Source organism: Eublepharis macularius, chromosome 9 (assembly GCF_028583425.1).
Source record: "Eublepharis macularius isolate TG4126 chromosome 9, MPM_Emac_v1.0, whole genome shotgun sequence".
NCBI lineage: Eukaryota > Metazoa > Chordata > Lepidosauria > Squamata > Eublepharidae > Eublepharis > Eublepharis macularius.
This window is the reverse complement of record NC_072798.1, coordinates 37,369,634-37,391,479: the sequence shown is the minus strand read 5'-3', so window position 1 is coordinate 37,391,479 and position 21,846 is coordinate 37,369,634. Positions and strand designations below refer to the sequence as shown.

At 44.6% G+C, this 21,846-nt stretch overlaps 1 protein-coding gene across 1 annotated transcript; it reads left to right on the top strand.

The window, feature by feature from the left end:
* Positions 1–2,654: 2,654 nt before the first annotated feature.
* Positions 2,655–8,150, top strand: KCNJ4 (potassium inwardly rectifying channel subfamily J member 4). The gene is made up of 2 exons (XM_054988732.1): positions 2,655–2,692; positions 6,812–8,150. Exons 1-2 carry the CDS (start codon positions 2,655–2,657, stop codon positions 8,148–8,150), a joined length of 1,377 nt encoding a protein of 458 aa, XP_054844707.1.
* The last annotated feature ends 13,696 nt before the right edge of the window (positions 8,151–21,846 follow it).

The following is a 21,846-nucleotide window of genomic DNA, read 5'->3' as shown; positions in this document are numbered from 1 at the left end:
GTGTTTAGTTTCTGCAACTGACATCCTCCCCTTCACCAGCCTCATCTCTGTTTGTTGCGTGTCTATTAAATTCTCCATCGCGTCTTCTACTGTTTTAACTCTCTGCTGCGTTCCTTGTAATTCACTGCTAATCGTTTCCACACCTTTTTTCACTTCTGACAGCTCCGACTTTACTGTCTGTGTAACTTCCTTGACCTCTTTAATAAGCTCCAATTTCGTATCCTTTAGTTCTTTCATCATGTCTATAAGTTTTTTGTCCAAGTTTTCTATTGCCGATTGCCACTCTTTTTTCGACATCGTGGGGCTTGCTTTAGCTCGCTCCCACGAATCTGCTCTCTTCCTCAGCTCCGTGGCGTATAATTAAACGTTTTCCTTTTTTTTAAGTGTCCCAATCTTTGCCAAAATTAATTTTTTATATCCAAAATGTCGGGCGTCTTTTCTCTATGGTTTCTCTATGTTATTATAATCCAAGATGGCCTACTTCCTCTTCCGCTGAAGCCACGACCCTTCCACTTTCAAAAATGGCGATTCCCCACTTCCTGTCCTTTGGCAAGGGCCGCTTCCCTCCAGCCACTCTATTGTTGTTACGCACTTCCTGTCTCCCGTCTTCCCACAGCAGGTCTCGCGATGGTGTCTTTTTCCCACAGCTCCAAAACCACAGGTATTCAAAACAATAGTCCGATTTTTGTAATAACTTCTTTAAACTTAGTCTCTTTTAAAATACAACTCCTGCCGAGTCTTCACCTCCTTTTCGCTAGTCTGTTGCAGTTTAAAAGTCTACTTTCTTTCCTCTCTGTTTTTGTCAATCTGTCCCGTTTCAAGAGATAGCGATCTTTACCTTCTCTCCAGCTTTCTCGGGTTGTAATCGCTGTTTCGATCTTAAATTCTCCTCTCGACTTCCCTCCCCGATCGAAGCTTGGGTATGTAGGTCTTATGCCAGCCGAATTGGCCCCAAAATTGCCGCAGAGATTATAGCCGACCCGTCGCAAGGTGGGACCTCAAGGATCGGGGGGGAGACTCCTTGTGTAGAGCCCCCCCTCGTCCGAGATCTAACTCACCCTAGGGTCTTGAGCGTTCTTTGCCTGCTCCCCGCCTGAGAGCAGTCGGCCGCGGGTTATTTTCACCCCTCCGGCCGGTTAAAACGGCAATCCGGTCAGCTCCACAAATGGAGCTGCGTTAGACCTCCATGAATCCCAAACCGGAAGTCATCGTGCAGTGTAAATCCTTGTAAAAAAAAAAACCCTTCCAACTCTGAAATTGTATAATTCTGTTTTGTGGCCAAGAAAGCCAATAGGTTACATGAATCTTCTCCAGATCACATTTTGTTGCACTTCAGAAGTGAAAGTACCAAAACCCAGACAAATAATTTGATGTATGTACACCTGTCCGGCAGATTGGATTGGATTATGGAACTTGCTGTGATAATGTGCTTTGGTGTGCTTTCATGCCTTCCTTGAGGGTTTGTGGAAAGTGTTACTGTAAGACAATACTATTTTATTGTGGACTCTTCTTTGTGGCCTCCTTTCCTCCCCTTCCCTACTGGCTAGTTTGCCAGCCTGCAAAAGAAAATGTTCCTGTTGCTTGTCTTTAGGATGCTTGCGTTTGTCTAAGATTCTAGAACACACGTCATCAATGTATGAGGTAAAGGGATTTCAGAGGCTTGGCCACAAGCCCTCATGCCAATAACTGCTAATTCTTATTATCTGCAAAGAATAAAATTGGCTCTAAAAAAACAACAGAAGGACATTGCAGTTACTTCTACTTCTGTGACAGTCCTCTGTGCCCCAGCATATGTTATAGTTCCAAGAATTATTCCTTAGTATATGGCTGGGGTGAGTTAGGTTGTTAAAATGGCAGAGGATCATGCTGAGATAAGCATCTTCCAAAGGAAGCACTCAGCTCAACTGTGGTTAGCATCCATGATGATACCCACCACCTCTTCCCTTCCTGCTGCTGGCTGGGTCTCAGCTGAGTTGGCCCCATAGGGTGCTAGCATGAGACAAGGCAACAAGTGAGCCTGTCCATCTTTATCACTGTAGGCTGGGTTCTAGCTAAGTTGCCCTTGAAGCGTTGCCAGTGCCATTAGGGCTTAACATGGCTTGCTGCTGGCTGCCAGTGGTAAGTTAAAGGGCTAACCCACCCCTGATATATATGGGGTTGGCTCCAAATTTCTGAGAAGAGATTGAATTCTTGAAGCAGAACTTCCCTGCCCTTCCCTTTCCCCCAGCAGTCCCTGCGCCTCCTGAAGTGCTTTTTTAAAAAAATAACATTTTTATTATAAATTCAATCAAAGGTATAAACAATTATACCACTTTTTAAAGGGATATTTCTCAGATCCCCTCCGGCACAAGTCATACCCTATTGGCTGAGAAGTCATCATTCTGAATGTGGCCTGCAGTTTTAGAAATCATCAAGGAGTTTAAATCACCTTTGAGCTCCTCTCTTGCTGAGATGAATCGTTTTATTTGCTGTGATTTTCTTCTGCATTTTTTTCTTACACAGGTGTCTACACCACAAAGATTGCTAGCATGACAGTGGCCACTATGAAGCAAGCCTGAAACACGGTTGCCTGTTCCCTGCTGCAGTCCTGTGTGAGGCACACACTTTCACACAGAGCACCTATAATCCCTGACCTCTGCTGTGAGAGATACCTCATGATAAAGCGAGTCATGGGCAGCATCAGGGTAAACAGGTGAGTGACACCCCCCCCCCACCACTCCATCCAACTTTCATTTTATATAGTACTTGCCTTAACCTTCCATTGGTCATATTCTTCACCTCCAAATTAGAATATGGCTCCTTAAATCACCCCGATATGTATTATGCTGCATACTTTCCACTCAGATTGTACCATGTGCTCCACTGAATCTTTGAATCAGGTTCCTCTAAGGCACTTTTGGCAGAGAAGCACCTAAGTACTATGGATAACTGGGTGACTGATTTGATTTACGAACAGGGATGTAATGGCTCTCTGGCAGGGCATGGAAGGTACGAAAGCCAAACACTCCTTGTGTTATTGCCTGCCCAGCAACTAGTATTCAGAAGTAGATTGCTTCTGAACCTGGACATTCTATTGAGACATCCTTTGGGGAGGTGCTGTGGCTCAGTGGTAGAGAACTGGCTTTACATGCAGAAGGTCCCAGGTTTGATCCCCAAGTTCTCTGGTGAAAGGGAGCATGTAGTAAGTATTGTGAAAGACCTCTGCCTGACACCTTGGACAGTCACTTCTGGTCAGAGTAGACAATGATGTCCTTGATAGATTAATAGTCTGACTCAGTATAAGGTAACTTTATGTGTGCCACTTATTACGGCAAATCGCCATTGATGAACCTATACCCTCTGAACTTGTCTAATTCCCTTTTAAAGTCAACTTGTGTCCTGTGAACATAAATTAATTAGGCATCATTGAAAAGGTAGAGAAGAGATAGATCGAGGTCTTGTCTATGTTGGAAAAATATTGAAAAAAAAGGCGAGTGATTGCAGAAGTTAAAATATTATCTGCTCTCCATTCAAAGTATGGATCATTAGCCACCAACTCCAGATCATAATTGTTTGGAACCTTACAGAGTTAGCCTTCATGGTATTATTACTCCAAAGTGAAACTAAAAAAACTCTACAGCAATATCACCAGCATCTTTGCCTGGGAAACCAGTTCAAAATATATAACGTTCCTATCCTAAAAACAGGGCAGCCCACGTGAGGGATCATTTGGTCATAAAGATTTATCAACTGATAGAAAGACATTTGGGGTAACCAAAGTTAAGAATTCCCTTTGAAGACTTAGTACTGTGGATAAGTACTTTGTCTTGTCCACAGTTTTAGATTTTAAGTATAATGGCAGCTTCTGAAAAAAATGATGATGTCAAACTGGGCTTTCTATGATGTGACGTTAGCTTCAGCTCTCCACGTATTAAGGGCAAAATGGAAAGAGAGGATGACATATTTTGTGGGGGAAAGAAACAAAGGCAGGTCAAACTGCTCTTGGAGAGAGGGAGTTTCTTTCGGGGTATCTGCCAACCCTTTGTCTGTTGATTTCTAAATTACAACTTTGGCTTTGGATAGAGGACTCTGGGAGACACGCTTGTTGCTGTAGCAACAGAATTGTCTAGAACTTGGGAAGTGTATAAACATTGCCGCAGATGCACAATTAGATCAACAAAGAGAATGGAACAGAAAATAGAAACTTCCAGCCTTATGCAGTTCAGAGTCAAAATGTTACGAAACCACATTCACTTAGCCCGAAGTCTGCCCTGCTGGTTGCACTTGCTTTTCTCTGTAAGTCAAACCATGGAGGCCACTGTATATTTATTTTATTTTACTTCGTTTATATCCTGCCTTTCTACTCATTCTCCTCTCCTCCATTTTTTCTTCACAACAATCTTGTAAGGTAGGTTAGGCTGAGAGAGAGAGACTGGCCCAAGATCACCCAGCAAGCTTCCATGGCACAAAGAGGAATCAAACCTGGGTCACCCAGACCTAGTCCATCCATCACTCTAGCCACTACACTGCACTGACTCCATTGTGAGTTTCCTTGGGGGTGGATAGTATGTGTGTACTCATTAAAGGTATCATTGGTGCCTTCACAATTCTAGCTGAGCACTGCAGCATTACAACATCATCCACAACACTTCTTCAGCATCTACATGAAACCCTGGGTGAGGTCACCAGGAGATTTGGGCTGGGTTGTCACCAATATGCAGGTGCTATTCAGCTCTGTCTCACATTTCCAGACCCCAGGGAAGAACACATGCCTGGAGGCAATTTTGGAGTGAATGTGGGCTAACAAACTGAAGCTTGATTCCAACAAGACTTGTGAACTGAAGGCCTGATCCAGGATTTAAAGAGTCATTCATTCTGAAAGGGGTTTGCAATACCCTTGAAAGAACAGGTCCATATGCTGAGGGTGTTTTTGTGCCCAGGCCTACTGCTGGACAAGCAGGTGGCAGCTGTGCCTTTTACCAACTTTGATAGGTTAGCCAGCTGCAGCCTTTCCCGGGCAGGAAAGATCTGGCCACTGTGGTGTATGTCCTTGCTACATCTGGATTAGATTGCAAAAGAGGCGGCCCTTGAAAAGTGTTCAGAAACTTCCATTCATTCAGAATGGTGCAACCAGGATGTTGACTGGAATGGGTCACAGGGACCATATTATTCCAGTCCTGGCTCATCTACACTGACTTCCAATTTGTTTCCTGGCATAATTCAAGGTGCTGAGGTTGACCTTTAAAACCCTGTATAGCTTGGGACTAGCCTACCATATGGACCTATCCAACCACTATGGTAATCTTCCAAGGCCCTGCTTTGGGTGCCCCCACCTTTTGAGATTAGGTGGGTCACAGTGGCAACCTGAGAGAGGGCCTGCTCTATTGTGGCACCAAAACTCTGGAACTCATTTCCCAGTCTGCTTCTGTTGCCAAATTTGTGCGTGCAGGATTATGTTCACTCCCATCATATGCATTTTCATTGGAATATACGTACATTTTTTTTTACCTTGCAATCAGGATTCTTGCTTCATCAGAGTTCCTGAACACTCTACGTTCACACACTTGTACATGTATAGGCTTTCTGCATAGTCTCCAATGAATACATATAAGATGGGAAGAAGCATGTAGATAGTTTCAGGTGGGTAGCCATGTTGATCTGTAATAGAAGAGCAAGATTCAGATCTAGTAGCACCTAGATTTCCAGGATATGAACTTTCAAGAGTCAAAACTTCCTTTGTCAGATATGAGAAGTGGGAAAAGGTAGGAGTCTTGGTAATCCAGGCAGAGGGTGGGTGGGATACTGCAAATTAGAGCCAAGCTACAAGAGACGAATTACACGAAGAGGAGCATGTGAAGGGAGTAGCAATGTTAGCCTGGAAGCTGAGTTTTAAGAGATTGGAAGGCTTTGTCAATTTCCCCTCTACAGAGCCAGGGAGATAGCTGCTCAGAGGGATTATTAATTTCCTCTTTGCCTCCCAAAGGTTAAGTCAGTTTCATCTCCCCTTCTAGGAGGTGAAGAAGAAATTAACAAAGCCTCTGAGCAGCTATCTCCCTGGCTCTGTAGAGAGGGGAAATTGACAAAGCCTTCCGATCTCTTTTAAAACTCAGCTTCCCAGCCAACATTGCAACTTCCTTCACATGCGCCTCCTCATGTAATTTGTCTCTTGTAGCTTAGCTCTTAGTGTCAAGAAGCTAGTTATAATACATGTTGTAATTAGCTTGATAGAGTATGGGTGTGAAGTGCAGAAAGTTGGTCTCTGGAGCACGAGAGAAGTCCAGAGTCCCAATTCAACCCTGGGAAGTCCAGGGCCATTTTCACACATCTTACCAGCTCCGGTACGTCACACAAAGCTCCCACAAAGACAGTGTCTTCCTGGTGCAATTTCACGCGAGAACCAGGAAATCGCGCCAGGAAGACTCTGTCCTTGAGGGAGCTTTGCAAAATGTACCGGAGCTGGTAAAACATGTGAAAATGGCCCATGTAGTGCACAAAGACCTGTTTCCCACTTTCCTCTTCTGCCTCTCTTCTCACTGAGACGGATGTTCTTGTTGATAGCAAAACTTTGTCCCTGCCCCTTCAGTAGCAAGGGGAAAGATTCTACTCTGTGCCTTAACTTAGAAACTGATTAAAGTACCATTACTTTTTCAGCAAAGTTAAATACAGACTGTGATACTGTCAAGCACATTGCTTATTTAAAATAATATTTAAACAAATCTCTTAAAAGAAGGCTCAGGTAGGCGGATTGCCTTGTGCCAACAAAGATCTTTCATGGGCCTATCAGTCCTTTCTCCTGCATTTTTAACTGCAATTCTTTTTTCTTCCTCAAAAGGTACAGTATTGTCTCCACTGAAGAGGATGGGCATAAAGTCTCTTCACTTGGTACCATTGATGGGCACAGTCAGAATGGGAAAGGCTATGTCCCACGACGGAAACGCCGCAACCGTTTTGTTAAGAAAAATGGCCAGTGCAATGTCTACTTTGCCAACCTAAGCAACAAGTCCCAGCGCTACATGGCTGACATCTTCACGACATGCGTGGACACTCGTTGGCGGTACATGCTCATGATATTTTCAGCAGCCTTTTTGGTTTCCTGGCTGTTTTTTGGTCTTCTCTTCTGGATCATTGCTTTCTTTCATGGTGACTTAGAAGCCCCCAGTACAGGAAGTGGCTCCGTCACTACAAAACTCTGTATCAAACATGTCAATGGATTCTTGGGAGCTTTCCTTTTTTCAGTAGAAACACAGACAACCATTGGGTATGGTTTCCGATATGTGACTGAGGAATGCCCATTAGCCATTATGGTGGTGGTGGTACAATCCATTGTGGGCTGTGTTATTGACTCCTTCATGATTGGCACCATAATGGCTAAGATGGCACGTCCCAAAAAAAGGGCTCAGACTCTCCTTTTCAGTCATCATGCTGTCATCTCTTTGAGGGATGGTAAACTATGCCTCATGTGGCGGGTAGGAAATCTGAGGAGAAGCCATATTGTAGAAGCTCACGTTCGGGCCCAACTTATCAAGCCCTACATGACAGCTGAAGGTGAGTATCTGCCAGTAGACCAACGGGATCTGAATGTGGGCTATGACATAGGCCTGGACCGCATCTTCTTAGTATCTCCTATTATTATCGTCCATGAAATTGATGAGGAAAGTCCACTCTATGGGATGGGCAAAGAAGAATTGGAGAGGGAGGACTTTGAGATCGTTGTCATCCTTGAAGGCATGGTGGAAGCTACAGCCATGACCACCCAGGCTCGCAGCTCCTACTTGGCTAGTGAGATCCTCTGGGGCCACCGCTTTGAGCCTGTAGTCTTTGAGGAGAAGAAACATTATAAGGTGGACTATTCACGCTTTCACAAGACCTATGAGGTGGCTGGAACCCCTTTCTGTTCTGCACGGGAGCTGCAGGAGAGCAAGATCACCGTCCTGCCTTCACCCCCACCACCCCCCAGTGCCTTCTGCTATGAGAATGAATTGGCTCTTGTCAGCCAGGATGAAGATGAAGATGAGGATGATTTGGATGTAGGAGCAGATTTGGGAGGAAGCCCTAAGGAAGATGCAGGAGTCATACCAATGATGGAGTTTGGGAGCCACATGGATTTAGACCGATTGCAAGTATCCATCCCCCTGGATACACTCTCATACCGTAGGGAATCAGCCATCTAATCTCCATTCTGACTTTCCATCCTACATATATTCTCCACAGTTTCCTTATCCCTTTAGAGCCAGTGCTCAATTGGAAAAGCCCCATGGTATTTCTCTTAAAACACTGAATGTGTGGATGCTTCTCCAGCAAAGGAAGGTTCAGGTTCAATGCTAAATGATGAAGGTTAAAGAAATGAGTTTTCAAACCTTTGAACTCAGAACAATATTCAGGCCATTCTTCCTTATCCCAGTAGTTCTTCTGTGGCTTGGAACTGTGAGAAGATAGCAGAAGCTGCTACACTCTGGGATAACATGGGAAATATTCTGTTTAAGCTGCCAGCAGCTATGAGACGGTTACAAAGGTGACACTTGCTGCAGGACTCAGAAGCTACAAGTATCAACCAGATGAGGATGAACTGGAACATCAGGTGGCTCACGGGGGCAGTAGAATATATGATCTGGGGTATCATTTGCATGTATATTATTTGTTGCATAATTAAGATGCTACATCAGGAGAGAATAACCTTAGCTTCCAATGCTCTCACACATTTACAGTTGATTTCTGTCTCATTCTTGTTCTTGATATCCATGACTCCCTCAGTAAATTAACACCAACTCTTTTCTGATCCTTTTGAAAGTATGGTCTCTTTCAAACGTTTGCAAGAAGAAAGGTTCCCAACTGAACCAGTATCTGAATGACCTGCTGGTGGTCTTAGCTAAGCAATGGTATTTCTACATGCTCGCCCTCACCTTCCTCTTCTGACTCATCCTATATGTTCACCTGGAAAACTGGCTTTGTAATTATTTATTTTTAATAAAGTATGGAGTTCCAGGGTAAGCCTGGAAACACACAGGGGGATATCCCAAATTAAGTGCATTGAACTATGATTAGCATTTGCTTGAAGTTCGGCTGAGGACATAACTACATCACTTAAACTGGCTTAACAGTCATTCTTTTTCCCAAGGGAATCCAGGAAATTATAGTTCCATGAAGAGACTGGGGATCTATAAGAATTCTTATGTCTTTATGAAACTACACTTGTTAGGATTCTTTGGTACAAGTTGTAATGGTGAAGTTGATAGAAAAACAATATAAGATTGTAGCGTACCTATAACCATGCAGCCTTTAAAGATGAATTAGTTTGAAAAAACTTACAATCTTGACAAGTGACATATAGTTTTAAATCAAGGGTTCAGCGGAGACAAGATAATTTTAATTTTTGCACACAGACATCATGTAGTCCAGAAATCGTTTAAACGCAAAAAATAATATGAAAATAAAGGATTAGACAAGTCTAAGAAATGAAAGCAAGAAACATTAACATGGTGGTGTGGGTATTTCCAATGAAGGCATTCAGTGGTGATCTTAAAGTGGTTAGATCTGTAAAAAAAAGCGGAACAGAGTTTGATAAACAGAGTTTATTAACAAGGACAGGACTAGTCTACTTACGATCAATACATCCCTAAATGGATTGGTCTCTCCTTAGCTAAAAGACTGCCTTCCACTACCCCCTGATGTCCCATTGCAGTCTATAAGAAGGGACAGTGATTTGAACATGATTAAGAAACAAGAAAGGAAGTCTAAACAGGAAGTGTGCAAACAGGCCAGAAATTGAAGAAGCAAATAGCCTAGCCTGCTTCTTCTGTTTTAACAGAAGTTTTATATGTAAAAAATCTGCAGGTGAAGTTTCTCATGCTATGAAGCATGATCACCTACTAATTGTTGCAAATTGAACTACAATTAAAGGGATAGCTACAGGGAGTTGTGCAACAGTTGGCAACATTGTGAAGTGTTAAGAGCAGCAGATTTCCCCCCAAAGCACAAATGCATCTGTAAGAAATTTCTCCAGATTGTACATATTAGTAAATGGCTATAAAAGCCACATAGAAAATTCTACTACTGTGAATATTCCCATTGATAGTGTGACGCATAACCTCATAGGCTGATTGCTGATCCATCTGCATGCCAGATTTGGACTTTTGCAACCTTTCTTCCTCTGTGATAATTAATGAAGTCTTTTCTCTAAGGGCATGAACAAAGGTCAGTATTGACCTGGCTTTTAATATAGCTTTCAGAGTCTAGTGCTTGTGTCTGAGGCATTGTACTGGAAAGATAACTAATGGACTGAGAAGGAAAGGCTCTGCATGTGTTGACATGGAAATCCAGGACATATGCCTCCTGAATGCTGTCGGTGGGCATCAAGGAGAAGGGATCAGATGGATATGCGTGTGTATGCCATATAACAATGCACACCAGAGGTAAGGATGCACAGATATGAAATTTGCTGAGGCTGACCATGTGCCAAATGGCTAACAAAATGCTCCATGTGTAGATATGCCCATTCCTGATGCATACACAGAGCAATGGCTATTTTGAATCCTGTAAGAAATACCAGATTCTAGGACCCAGAAGACTCTTGTGCTAAAAACTGGGGACATACCCCACTTCCTTCAAGTCTCTGAGAGATAGGGTTGCCAGGTCCCCTTACCCTTTCGGTGGGAGGGGGGACCCTGCACTCACCTTACTCTTCCTCCTCACACGTGCTCATGGGCCGATTTGGGCCCCAATTTGGCCCGATTCAACCTGTTTGGAGCCCATATTGGCCTGCTGTGAAGTATAGGAGTGATCTTGGGGTGGTGCGATGGAATCACTTCTGGGAGTGATGTCATTGTGCCACCCTAGGAGTGCACCCGAGAGGCCTGTTCCCCTGCTTTCCCCTCCCCCATGAACCAGGTGAGTGGTGGCAGGGGGAGGAGGTTGGGAGAGGAGGATACTCCACCCTCACCTGGGAAACAGCAACCCTACACATGGCCTGGTGCATCCATACAGGGCTATAGCCAGGGTGAAGGCTGTGGGTGCACTGCGCCAGCTAGAGTCCTGAAGGCAAAACAGACAAGACAAAGTTCATACGTCTCTAAAAACGTAAAGCAAACTGCAAATGTGTGCAGCCCTGATTTAGATCGGGGTCGGACAGGGGAGGGGTGGTTGACCCTTGAACCCTGCTTGATTTTTGTTATTGAAATCAGCCACTCCAGCCCACCCTGTGCTGTTAGCACTTTAACAGTGCAATCTTGTGGTGAGTTATTCCAGTCTAAGCCCATTCAAGTCAATGGACATAGACTAGAATAATTCATCATAAGATTGTACTGAAAGGGGGGAGTGGAGACACAGTAAGTATTTTTTTTAAAGCCTTACTGCCTTTAAAATATTTAACAGCACAAAAAGACCAATTTTGATTAGGAAAACCATGTGCATTAGAACATTTAAATTCTCCCTCCTTGCAGTTTTACTCTGAATCGGGACCATGTAGTTATCTGTTGCAGACAACGAGGCCAACCTCATTTCTAGCATTTCCGTAAAAAGGATGGGAACATATTTTTAACAACAACAACAACATTCAATTCGTATACTGCCCTTCAGGACAATGCCCACTGAGGCCGTTTCCACACAGTTTACCTTGTTGTGGAAAATAGTGAAATCTCGCGAGAAGACAGTTATCACGCGAGAAGACGCTGTTATCACACAAGAAGACACAATAACAGTGTCTTCTTGCATGATTTTGCGCGAGATTTTGCTATTTTCCACAACAAGGTAAACTGTGTGGAAACAGCCTGAGAGCGGTTTACAAAGTATGTTATTATTATCCCCACAACAGTACACATCCTGTGAGGTGGGTGGGGCTGAGAGAGCTCCTAGAAACTGTGACTAACCCAAGGTCACCCAGCTGACTTCAAGTGGAGGAATGGGGAATCAAACCCGGTTCTCCAGATTAGAGTCCGGCACTCTTAACCACTACACCAAACTGGCTTTCAAGAAATATTTCTTGATTTAAAAAACACTGATAACTCTCAGAGCAGAACTACAAGTGACAAAAGGCACAGATTGGACACTTGTCTGCTTCCCTCAAGTTTTGATGGGAAATGTAGGCATCCTGGTCTCACAGCTTTGCTCTCTGACTGCTGTCCAATGGACTTTTCAACTGTCACTTGTCCAACATTCCACCAAGCTGCCTACATTTCCCATCAAAACTTGAGGGAAGCAGACAAGTGTCCAATCTGTGCCTTTTGTCACTTGTGGTTCTGCTCTCAGAAGTGGTAATCCTCCAACCTGATCTGCCCATTTCTAGCTGTGCAAGATTCTTCGTGGTATTTCCCCCCAATATCACTATCCCTCTTGAGAGATCTTCAAAATCCCTGTTTAACTACTAAGATTGAGCATGGTAGAGTGCTTAGAAGGAGGATAAAGGAATAACTTAACAAAGCTATTATTTATTTTTAAAAGGTGAGGGCAAAATTGGCAACTGGAAGTGTTACCACACACAACTTTGTAGAAGGACATAACACCAACCACAGTGCCCTAAAATGAGCCAATGAAGTTCAAGTGGTGACACCTGCTTGAATGCCTAGCTGCTGGTATTAGGGATGCCAACTCTGGGTTGGGAAATTCCTGGAGATTTGGGTGTGGATTCTGGGGATGGTGGGGTTAGGGGAGGGGAAGGACCTCACAGGGATAAAATGCCATAGAATCCATGCTCCAAAGCAGCCATTTTATCCAGGGGAAGTGATCTCTGTAGACTGCAGATTCATTGTAATTCTGGGAGATTGCCAGCCCCCACCTGGAAGTTGGCAACCCTACCTGAGATATACCTCTGTATTCCTTACCTCCAGTGTTCATACTTCCAGTGTTCTGGAACTGAAAGAGTGGGTTTTGTCACTTCAGAAGCAGAAGTCTATTTTTCAGCAAAATCTTACTGAATTTAATAGAAAATGTACATTAATTCAAAAGTACATTTGCAGTCAGGAAAAGATCACTGCTTTTGACTTCTAGATTTATGAAGCCCTCCTCTCTAGTTCAATCAACGTTCCACAAAGAATTACAATCAATTTTTAAATGAAGGGAAATTCTAAAGGGCTGTCATATACATGTCTAGATAAGTCCACATTTATTATGCAAATTACTTATCATTGCAGGTAAATTACGCAAAAGGGTAGAGCTTTTTGAACCCTGACAACATGCTTTGAAATGGTGGAGTGATCATTCTAGTCTGTCTGACAAGTTCACGACCCTAGAATATGCGACTGTTAAATCTGGATTGTGAAAAACTTTATAACTTACACTAACTGAAGAGTCTAGGTGGGAAACTCCTACTCTTCTACTGTTGTTCAAACACCCTGATTACTCAAGCAAATAAATGTTAAATTTAACTATGTCAAGTGTAGGATGAGAACAAGAGGGGACATTAATTCTCATTTAATTTAGAGCTTGGCTTAGTATTACCCTTTAGGTAAGCTTGTTGCGATACTCAGGGGGCTTTGATTCCTTAGCAATCTTCTCATGAGCTTGAGTACGTTTCCTCCTTGTCAGAGGCTGCTTCTAAAATGACCAATAAAAGATGTAAAAGTCAAAAGGAGAGATTACATTTAATGCCAACACATTCACAATAGGTAAGCCATATCTAGGGTTGCCAGCCTCCAGGTGGTAGCTGGAGATCTTCCGGAATTACACCTGGTCTCCAGGCAACAAAGACCAGTTCCCCTGGAGAAAATGGCTGCTCTGAAGGGTGAACTCTATGGCATTATACCCACTGAGGCCCCTCCCCTCCCCAAACTCTGCCCTCTGCAGGCTCCACCCCCCAAATCTCCAGGAATTTCCCAAACTGGACCTGGCAACTCTTGCCATATCCCACAATGCAAAATCAATTCAAATGAGGGCCATTTTTACATGTACACTGAAGATTTTTTAAAGAGTATATCTAAAAAGATAATCCCCCTATAAAGCTGTTTCATTTAACTCTTTTTGTCCCGTTAAATAACATGTGGGCGAGGACGACTGGATGATAAGTCTGCAGTATGATTAGTCCAACTGGAAATAAGTATGACCAGGCCAATAGCGATGTGACACCACCACAGGCAAGATAGCTATCAGAGTTGATGATCTATAAAAGACATCAGAACAGCTAAGGAACAGTGCTTCAGGAGGAGCTGGGGGGCTGAGAGAAACGCAGGCCGCAACTCTCCCTGAAGGAAACCTTGATGTGGAAGGCAACCCAGAGAGTCTTCCAGGGACACATCAATATAGGATCTCTCTAGATGTGCAGGTTTTTAAAGAGCTGGGTCTGGATGAGGGGGTAACCACTGTAAGAAGTGAAGGACTTTCACGCTGTCCCTGTTATAAAATAGAGGTTAAACGGCCTCAAAATGCCTCTGTGGGGGGAGGAGGGGCTCCTCTCTCAATCTGGATTGGGTATCCAGACCCAACTAGGGTTGCCAGTTCCCCTTACCTTTCCATCGGGAAGTGGGAGACGTGGCACTCACCTTTCTTAGAATCATAGGGTTGGAAGGGACCTCTAGAGTCATCTAGTCCAACCCCCTGCACAATGCAGGAAATTCGCAACTACTTTTCCTCCCCATACCCCCAGTGACCCCTGCTTCATGCCCAGAAGATGGCAAAACACCATCAGGATGCCTAGCCATACTGGCCGGGGGGAAATGGCTACCTGACCCCAAGGTGGTGATCGGCCTTACCCTGAGCTTGTAAGAAGGGGCCACGAGCACTAAGCACTGATGCTACCCTTCCTGCCCTCCCTCTCATGATCGGCCTAGTTTCACTGAATCAGCATTGTTGTCAGATAGCCATCTAGCCTCTACTTACCTGCAAAGAAGGATGTTGTGCTCATGTGCATGCTCTTGGGATGCATGATGACGCCGCTTCCAGAAAGTGATGCAGAGGGCATTATGCTGCTCCTGGGAGCATTCCTGTGCTCCGCAGCATGCCAATTTGGGCACGTTTGGGGCATAATTGAGCACATTTGGGGCATAAATTGGCCCACTGTGAAACGCAGGAGCTTTCCAGGGCCCTCCCAGCAGCACTCCCGCAGTCTGCAGTGGACAAAATAGTATCTATTTGGGGCTGAAATTGGCCTGCTGCAGACTGTGGAAATGCTGCTGGGTCAGTATATCATCATTATGCAGGGCCCTGGAAATTCTCTGCACTTTGCAGCGGGCTGATTTTGGCCCCAAACAGGACCGATTTGGCTCACTGCAGAGCATGGGAGTGTTGCCGGTAGGGCTCTGCAGAGCTCCTGCACTTCACAGCATGCCAATTAAGCTCCCAATTAAGCTCCCACTTCAGCTTGTTTGGGGCCCAAATCAGTCCACTGGGGCACACAGGAGTGCACCACACCACCCCCGAGCATGACCTGAGAGGCATGATTCCCCGCCTTTTCCCCCTTCCAACCAGGTAAGTGGGAGTGGGGGATCCTCCGCCCCAAGCAGGGGACTAGTAACCCTAGACCCAACTCTTTAAAAACCTGCACATCTAGCTTGATCCACAGAAGCCTAACAGAATCAGCTAGCTGGTGGTTATAAGCAGAGCAGGTTAAAAGCACAGCAGCTTAGTCTATGAATGCATGCTGATGAGGCAATAAACTTATACGGAGCCTGCTTACTTTAGTAAAGAAAATAAGAGTCCTTTTATTCTAGGAACGTGACAGGAGAGGAAAGAGGAGAGAAAGACTCTAGTCTAATGCATCTAAGTTAGGGTGCTGGTACATGCAGGAGGCAAATCCTGGTCCTCCATGGTAGCAAAAGGAAGAGAGTACGAGTGCAAGTGAGGAAGAATGCAGAAGAAAGGAAGTGCCCTGAGAGTAGCAATCTACAGATCAAAGAGATAGCATCAGTAGAGCAGAAAGGTGGGATGCACATGTCCTGACCTCTCTATCTCTATATCATGTCTGCCTCGGTAACCTGAGACAAGGGACAGCGTAAAAGTCCTTCACTTCTTACAGTGGTTACCCCCTTATCCAGTTGTAGCCTCATATGACACTTGTGAAAAAAATGGTACATTAGTAATACATCCCTTTTAGAACAGCATTCTGTTTTCAGGAACATAACCACAGTTTTAAAGGAAGTTTTACACAATCTATGACCGAAATACAGGTGTATGTGGAAGGATATGTATTACATAGAAAAGGTGCAGCATGTTGTTACCAGAATTAGTCTCCTTGCGAGTAAAAGAATTTGAGGGGGGAATAAGCCAGGGCTGGATCGAGTGGGGGCAGGGGGGGGTAGCCTGCTCCCGGCGCTGCCAAAGAAGGGGCGTTGGCCGTGGCTGCCAGCCGCCCAGGAGCGTGCCACGGCTTGCCACGCGGGAGGCTGAGCGTAGGGTTGAGAGGCCCTCGCCAGCCCTGCTGATGGGGCGGCTGGCTTGCTGTGCGTGCAGGACCTCCCAGCCCTGCACTCAGCCACCCATGCGGCAAGCCAGCTGCCCCAGCGCACACCCTAGCCGCCACCACCATCAGCTACATGGCGCACCAGACGCTGGGGCGGCTGGCTTGCCGCGTGGCCGGCACAGGGCAGCGGGGCACGTGAACCGCACTGAGGGCCTCCTAGCCCTGTGCTCAGCAGGCTGCACGGCAAGCCGGCTGCCCCAGCGCACGGTGCGCCATGTAGCTGATGGTGGTGGCAGCGAGGGCATGCGCTGGGGCAGCTGGCTTGCCACGCAGGTGGCTGAGCACAAGTCTGGGAGGCCCTCCATGCACGGCAAGCCAGCCAGCCGCCCCAGCACATGCCTGCGCTGCCACCACTGCCAGCTCCACAGCTCACCAGGCGCTGAGGCGGCCACCTTGCCATGTGGGCGGGCACGCCTCCTGCCCTGCGTGATGACATCACAAAAGTGACGTCATCATGCAGTGCTGGGAGTGCGCACGCGCACAGCACGTGCACAGAGACCCAGGCAAGGGTTGTACCGGGCACCTGTGCCCCTAGATCTGGCTCTGGAATTAGCAAGCAAGGAAGATAACTATGCGAGAGGCTGGTAATTGCAGGGATCTATCACCAATTTTTACGGGGTCCCTTCCATTTTAACAAACGAAGCTGGTGCTTAAGGTCAAACAACAACTTTTATTAAAGAACAAGACTTCAGACACATACACACACAGAATTACAAGGTAAAATGGTTACACACACACACACACACACACACACACACACAGAGTCCCAGGTAGCTTAGCCAGAAGTTGGGAATAGAAAGAGGGAATAAGTATATCTACCTATCCGAAGAATAGTCCAGTCTGCGGGAGAAGAGAGTAGCTTCAAACGTCCAGCGTTCTCGGCCAGGAGAGCAAGAGACTTAGGGCAAACCTCAAGGGAACAGCGTTTTGGATCTGGTAAGCATGTATTTTTTTAAAATATATTTTTTTATTTTAAACTATAAGAATATACAAGAACAGCCAACAGTATACAAAGTTGAACATTAAAATTAATAATAATAATAATAACATTTGATTTATATACCGCCCTTCAGGACAACTTAATGCCCACTCAGAGCGGTTTACAAAGTGTTATTATTACCCCACAACAATCACCCTGTGAGGTGGGTGGGGCTAAGAGAGCTCAAGAGAACTGTGACTCGCCCAAGGTCACCCAGCTGGCTTTGTGGAGGAGTGGGGAATCAAACCCGGCTCTCCAGATTAGAGTCCCGTGCTCTTAACCACTACACCAAACTAACCACACACAAACTAAGTAAAACATCAAAACAATCTCTAGATTTAACAAGTTGTTTAGTATAAACATCCTTTGACAGAAAGTCTAAAACCGGGAACCAAAATTCAATAAAGTGAGATTTGTAGTCTGGGTTTTCTCGTTGCTTGGTATAATCAGTTAATTTGGCTAAAATAAATAAATCCCATATTTTCAATAACCAGTTAGAGATGATTGGGCCCTTCTCATTTTTCCAGACTGTCACAATAACAGATTTACCTGCTGCCAATAGTAGAGCTATTAGAGCCTTTCTTTCGGGATCGGAACATCAGACCAATCATTTAGCAAGATCACTTCAGGTTGAAGAGGTATCTGATAGGTGGTCATCTCTTGAATGTGTTTACACACATCACACCAAAACTGTTTGATGTAGACACAATCCCACCAGCAGTGCATAAATGTCCCTCTATTCCCACATCTCTTCCAGCATAGGGGGGAGATTGAATGAGTCATATGTTGCAGCCTAGATGGTGTCAAATACCATCTCATCATCAACTTTATAGTTTGCCGTTTGATACTCACTATATTAGTGGTGAATATAAAATTACCCCACAACTTTTGCCATTTTTCCTCTGTTACCTCGATGTTGCAATCTTTATTCCAAGCCTTTTGATATGGCAATATTTTATACCCAGGTATCTTTGATATCATTCTATAAAGAGATGAGATAAGACCCTTTACATCAGAAGTCCCTTTTTTAATTAATAGTTCACTGGTAAGCATGTATGAAGAGAGAGAGGCTTAGAGAAGTGACCCTAAGGGAGCAGCCAGGAAGCATGCACAATTTGAATGAGGCCAGGGCCCTACCTTTATAGGTAAAACGTACCCTGAGGTGGTAGAACCCACCTAGCAGTTAGAACAGAGTCCAACGGTCAGTTCCTGGGTTTGACAAAGGTTTGATTACCTTGATTAGTAGCTGCCGAGGTGTGTGAAAGTAAATGCAAAATTTGTTCTAGCGCTGCACAAAGGGATGGTTTGTTAATGAAGTCCACCGGAGCTAAGTTGATGAATTTAGTTGGGGAATGTACTTTCCCAGGAACAGTGTAAATACTTATGAATGTTATTTGATTAGCTTCTCAATCAAGGACAGGAGATCTCATCACAGTAGGAGGGAAAGGAATGTGTTAAGTGGGGATGACTCTGCGAGACCTTTGTTGCACTGGATTCCTTAGGGGTTGCGGAGACTGCAAATCCAATCACCTCTAATCACTCCACATTCCTCTGCGGTATTCCATACATGCTGGGGTCTCCCGGGCGGGACTCAGCAACTGTTACTGTAGCTGGAGGCCCTCTGGTTGCAATACAAGCTGCCATATTAAATCCAGAGGCCTGGTGGTTTTTAATATCACAAGCAGCCATGTTAAAATGGCTATTAAAATGGTGGAGGCTGGGCTGACTGCTTACAATTTGACAGAAATTTTCTCTTCATGAACTTGGGAGCAGTTATTTAATTGTATCTTGGGAGGCTGCTTCTAAAAAATATGGCATAGCCGTCCCCTATAACCATACCAGGCAGCAGCTATCTTTACACGTGTTGCTGATGTGCACTGAAAGAGCATCTAAAAATAAAGAATGCCCTCCAAACGTATGAGGATATTAAAAACTCAGTTTTACTGCTGCAATGCTGAACCGAACAACTGGAAAAAAATCTGTGACAGTATGATCCTAAGCAAGTCTGCTCTGAACCCTACTGAAATCTGCTCCATGGGGGCTTCTAGGGTTGCCAGTCTCCCAGTGGGGCCTGGAGATCTCCCAGAATAACAACAGATATTCAGACTACAAAGATCAGTTCCCCTGGAGAAAATGGCTGCTTTGAAAAGTGGCATCTATGGCATTATAATGTGCTGAGGTCCCTCCCCTCCCCAAATCCCTCCCTCCCCTGGCTCCTCCTCCAAATCTCTAGGAATTTCTCAATTCAGAGCTGGCAAGCTACCCAGGACAGAGTTCTTAGGATTGTACTGTACATGACATTTAATAATACTTGAAGTTTCATTTTGTCAATATTTTCAAAATTCATGGTCTGAGTAGACCTAATAGAAGCAGTTCTTACTGTTCTAGTCTGAGGTAATGTTATTTTGCTTAGTATCAAACAAATATCGGATATACAATATCTGCAATCTTTGCTGAACTGCCCTGGGTTCAGACTGTAAGCAAGGACACTTAGCTCAGAGGTGCAGCCTGTGCTCAGAATCTAAAAGCTTTCATGTTAAATCTGTTTATTCTAACAATTTCTATCCACCTGCTCTCACCTTGAGTAGGTTCCTGAGGCATCTTCTGATAACACGTTAAAATAATGCCATAAAACGTTGTCAAACCAAAACAAGAATAAAAAGCACAGCACTAAAACTACTTTGCAAAAAGACCCCACAATTTAAAACAGCAATTCAAATCTAGATTAGTTACCTGCATAGTATAAACAAGCAGTAAAACAACAGAAATCAACACTAAACCAGAAGTGAGAAAAAATAAACTAAAAGCCCAAGAAAACAAAGACCTGATGCCTAAAATTATCAAGCAGGCCAGGAATTAGATGAATGTCTGCAAAAAAGGCATTCCAAGTACGAGACACTACCACAGAGAAATCTCTGTTGCTAAGACAGGACTAAAGGGCTCTCCAGCAGATCGATTGCCAGAAGCATTACCACTTAAAACCTTGGAGAGCCTCCACCAATCAGAAGAGACAATACTGATGGAGACGGGCCAATCTTATAGTTTGAACTGATGGCAGAAGTCCCATTTGCTTTCTGCCCACTCTTCACTGCAACTCGTCATACATCTGCAATAATGGGATAATAAGATGTAAATCAGCCTGATAGTTAAATGTTGCTTGCTTCCCACCCTTAAATTCACTTAACAAAAACTAACAGTGATGTTTTCTGCTTAACATTTTGTTAACAGAGAGGACTTGGCCTCATTGATTGTTATAATAGCACCACCTAGAGACCAAAGGGTAACAGGGCACATTAATGTAGAATACAATAGATAATGCTAACAACTGCTTTTCTAAAGCAGCGGGAGCCCTGCCTTCTAAATCATGGGCCCTGGCAGAGCAGCTTTGGGGCAGGGGAGCTGCTTTTTGGAGGGACTTGATGCTTGTGTGCACATTTTTGAGTCAAAGGGTGCTGTGTCTCTTGTCTCCGTTTGCATGCACATTGAGAGGAGTAGTAAGACAAATTGAGGTCACTGTGGAGGGGATTCTTCGATGACTATATAGGGCCAGGCTACAAGTGACAAATGGCACAGGTTGGACACTTGTCAGCTTCCCTCAAGTATTGATGGGAAATGTAGGTGTCCTGGTTTTACAGCTTGGCTCTCCGACTGCTGTCCAATAAACTTTTCAACTGTCACTTGTCCAACATTCCACCAAGCTGCCTACATTTCCCATCAAACCTTGAGGGAAGCTGACAAGTGTCCAACCTGTGTCATTCGTCACTTGTTGCCTGGCCGTGAGACCCTTGCCTTGTTCCTCACTATGGTACACCACTCCGTGCTTGGTTTGTGTTTCTTGTCCATGGGTGTCTTGGTTTGCAACCCATGGTCTGCAAACCATTGACACTGATGAGGTTATTATAACTTTGCCTTCCCTTTGTCCTGTCATGTGACTGTGATATCACATACTTGCATCTTAGGCAGCCCCAGGCTGTCACTTGGGTGTTAAAGCTGAGTACCAGCTCTGGAAAGATTAAAAGTCCACCATTCTAAAGGAATTTCTGTACACATGAAAAGTCTTACATTTAAAAAGTCTTTCCCAGCACCTGTTATCTGACATCCTCTAACAGGGAAGGCCAGAGACTGTGCTGTATTTATGGGCCACAGTCCCTTTTCTAAGATATTTGAAAGGCTTCTGGGTGGGGGAAAAGTTCTGGCACTGAAATGACTGTTCTTCTGGAATAGTTTGTGTGACCATGCCTATTAAAACTGTCACTGAGCAAACAGAAACAAGGTTGGCCATGACTAGAAGGTGTCCAGCTACAGTTACACCTTTATTTGTTGCAAAGAACTGGGCTGGTGGACCTCATCGGGTATAATGGCCAACAGGGCCTACAAAGGCTTCTAGCAACACCATTTGTGGAGTGTATTTGTCCCATTCTATACCTGGACAAGCAGGGGGGAAGGGCACAAGGTCCATGGGCAACTGAAAGCAGACCAGGGTGCAGCATCTCCTTAGTGTAAGCAC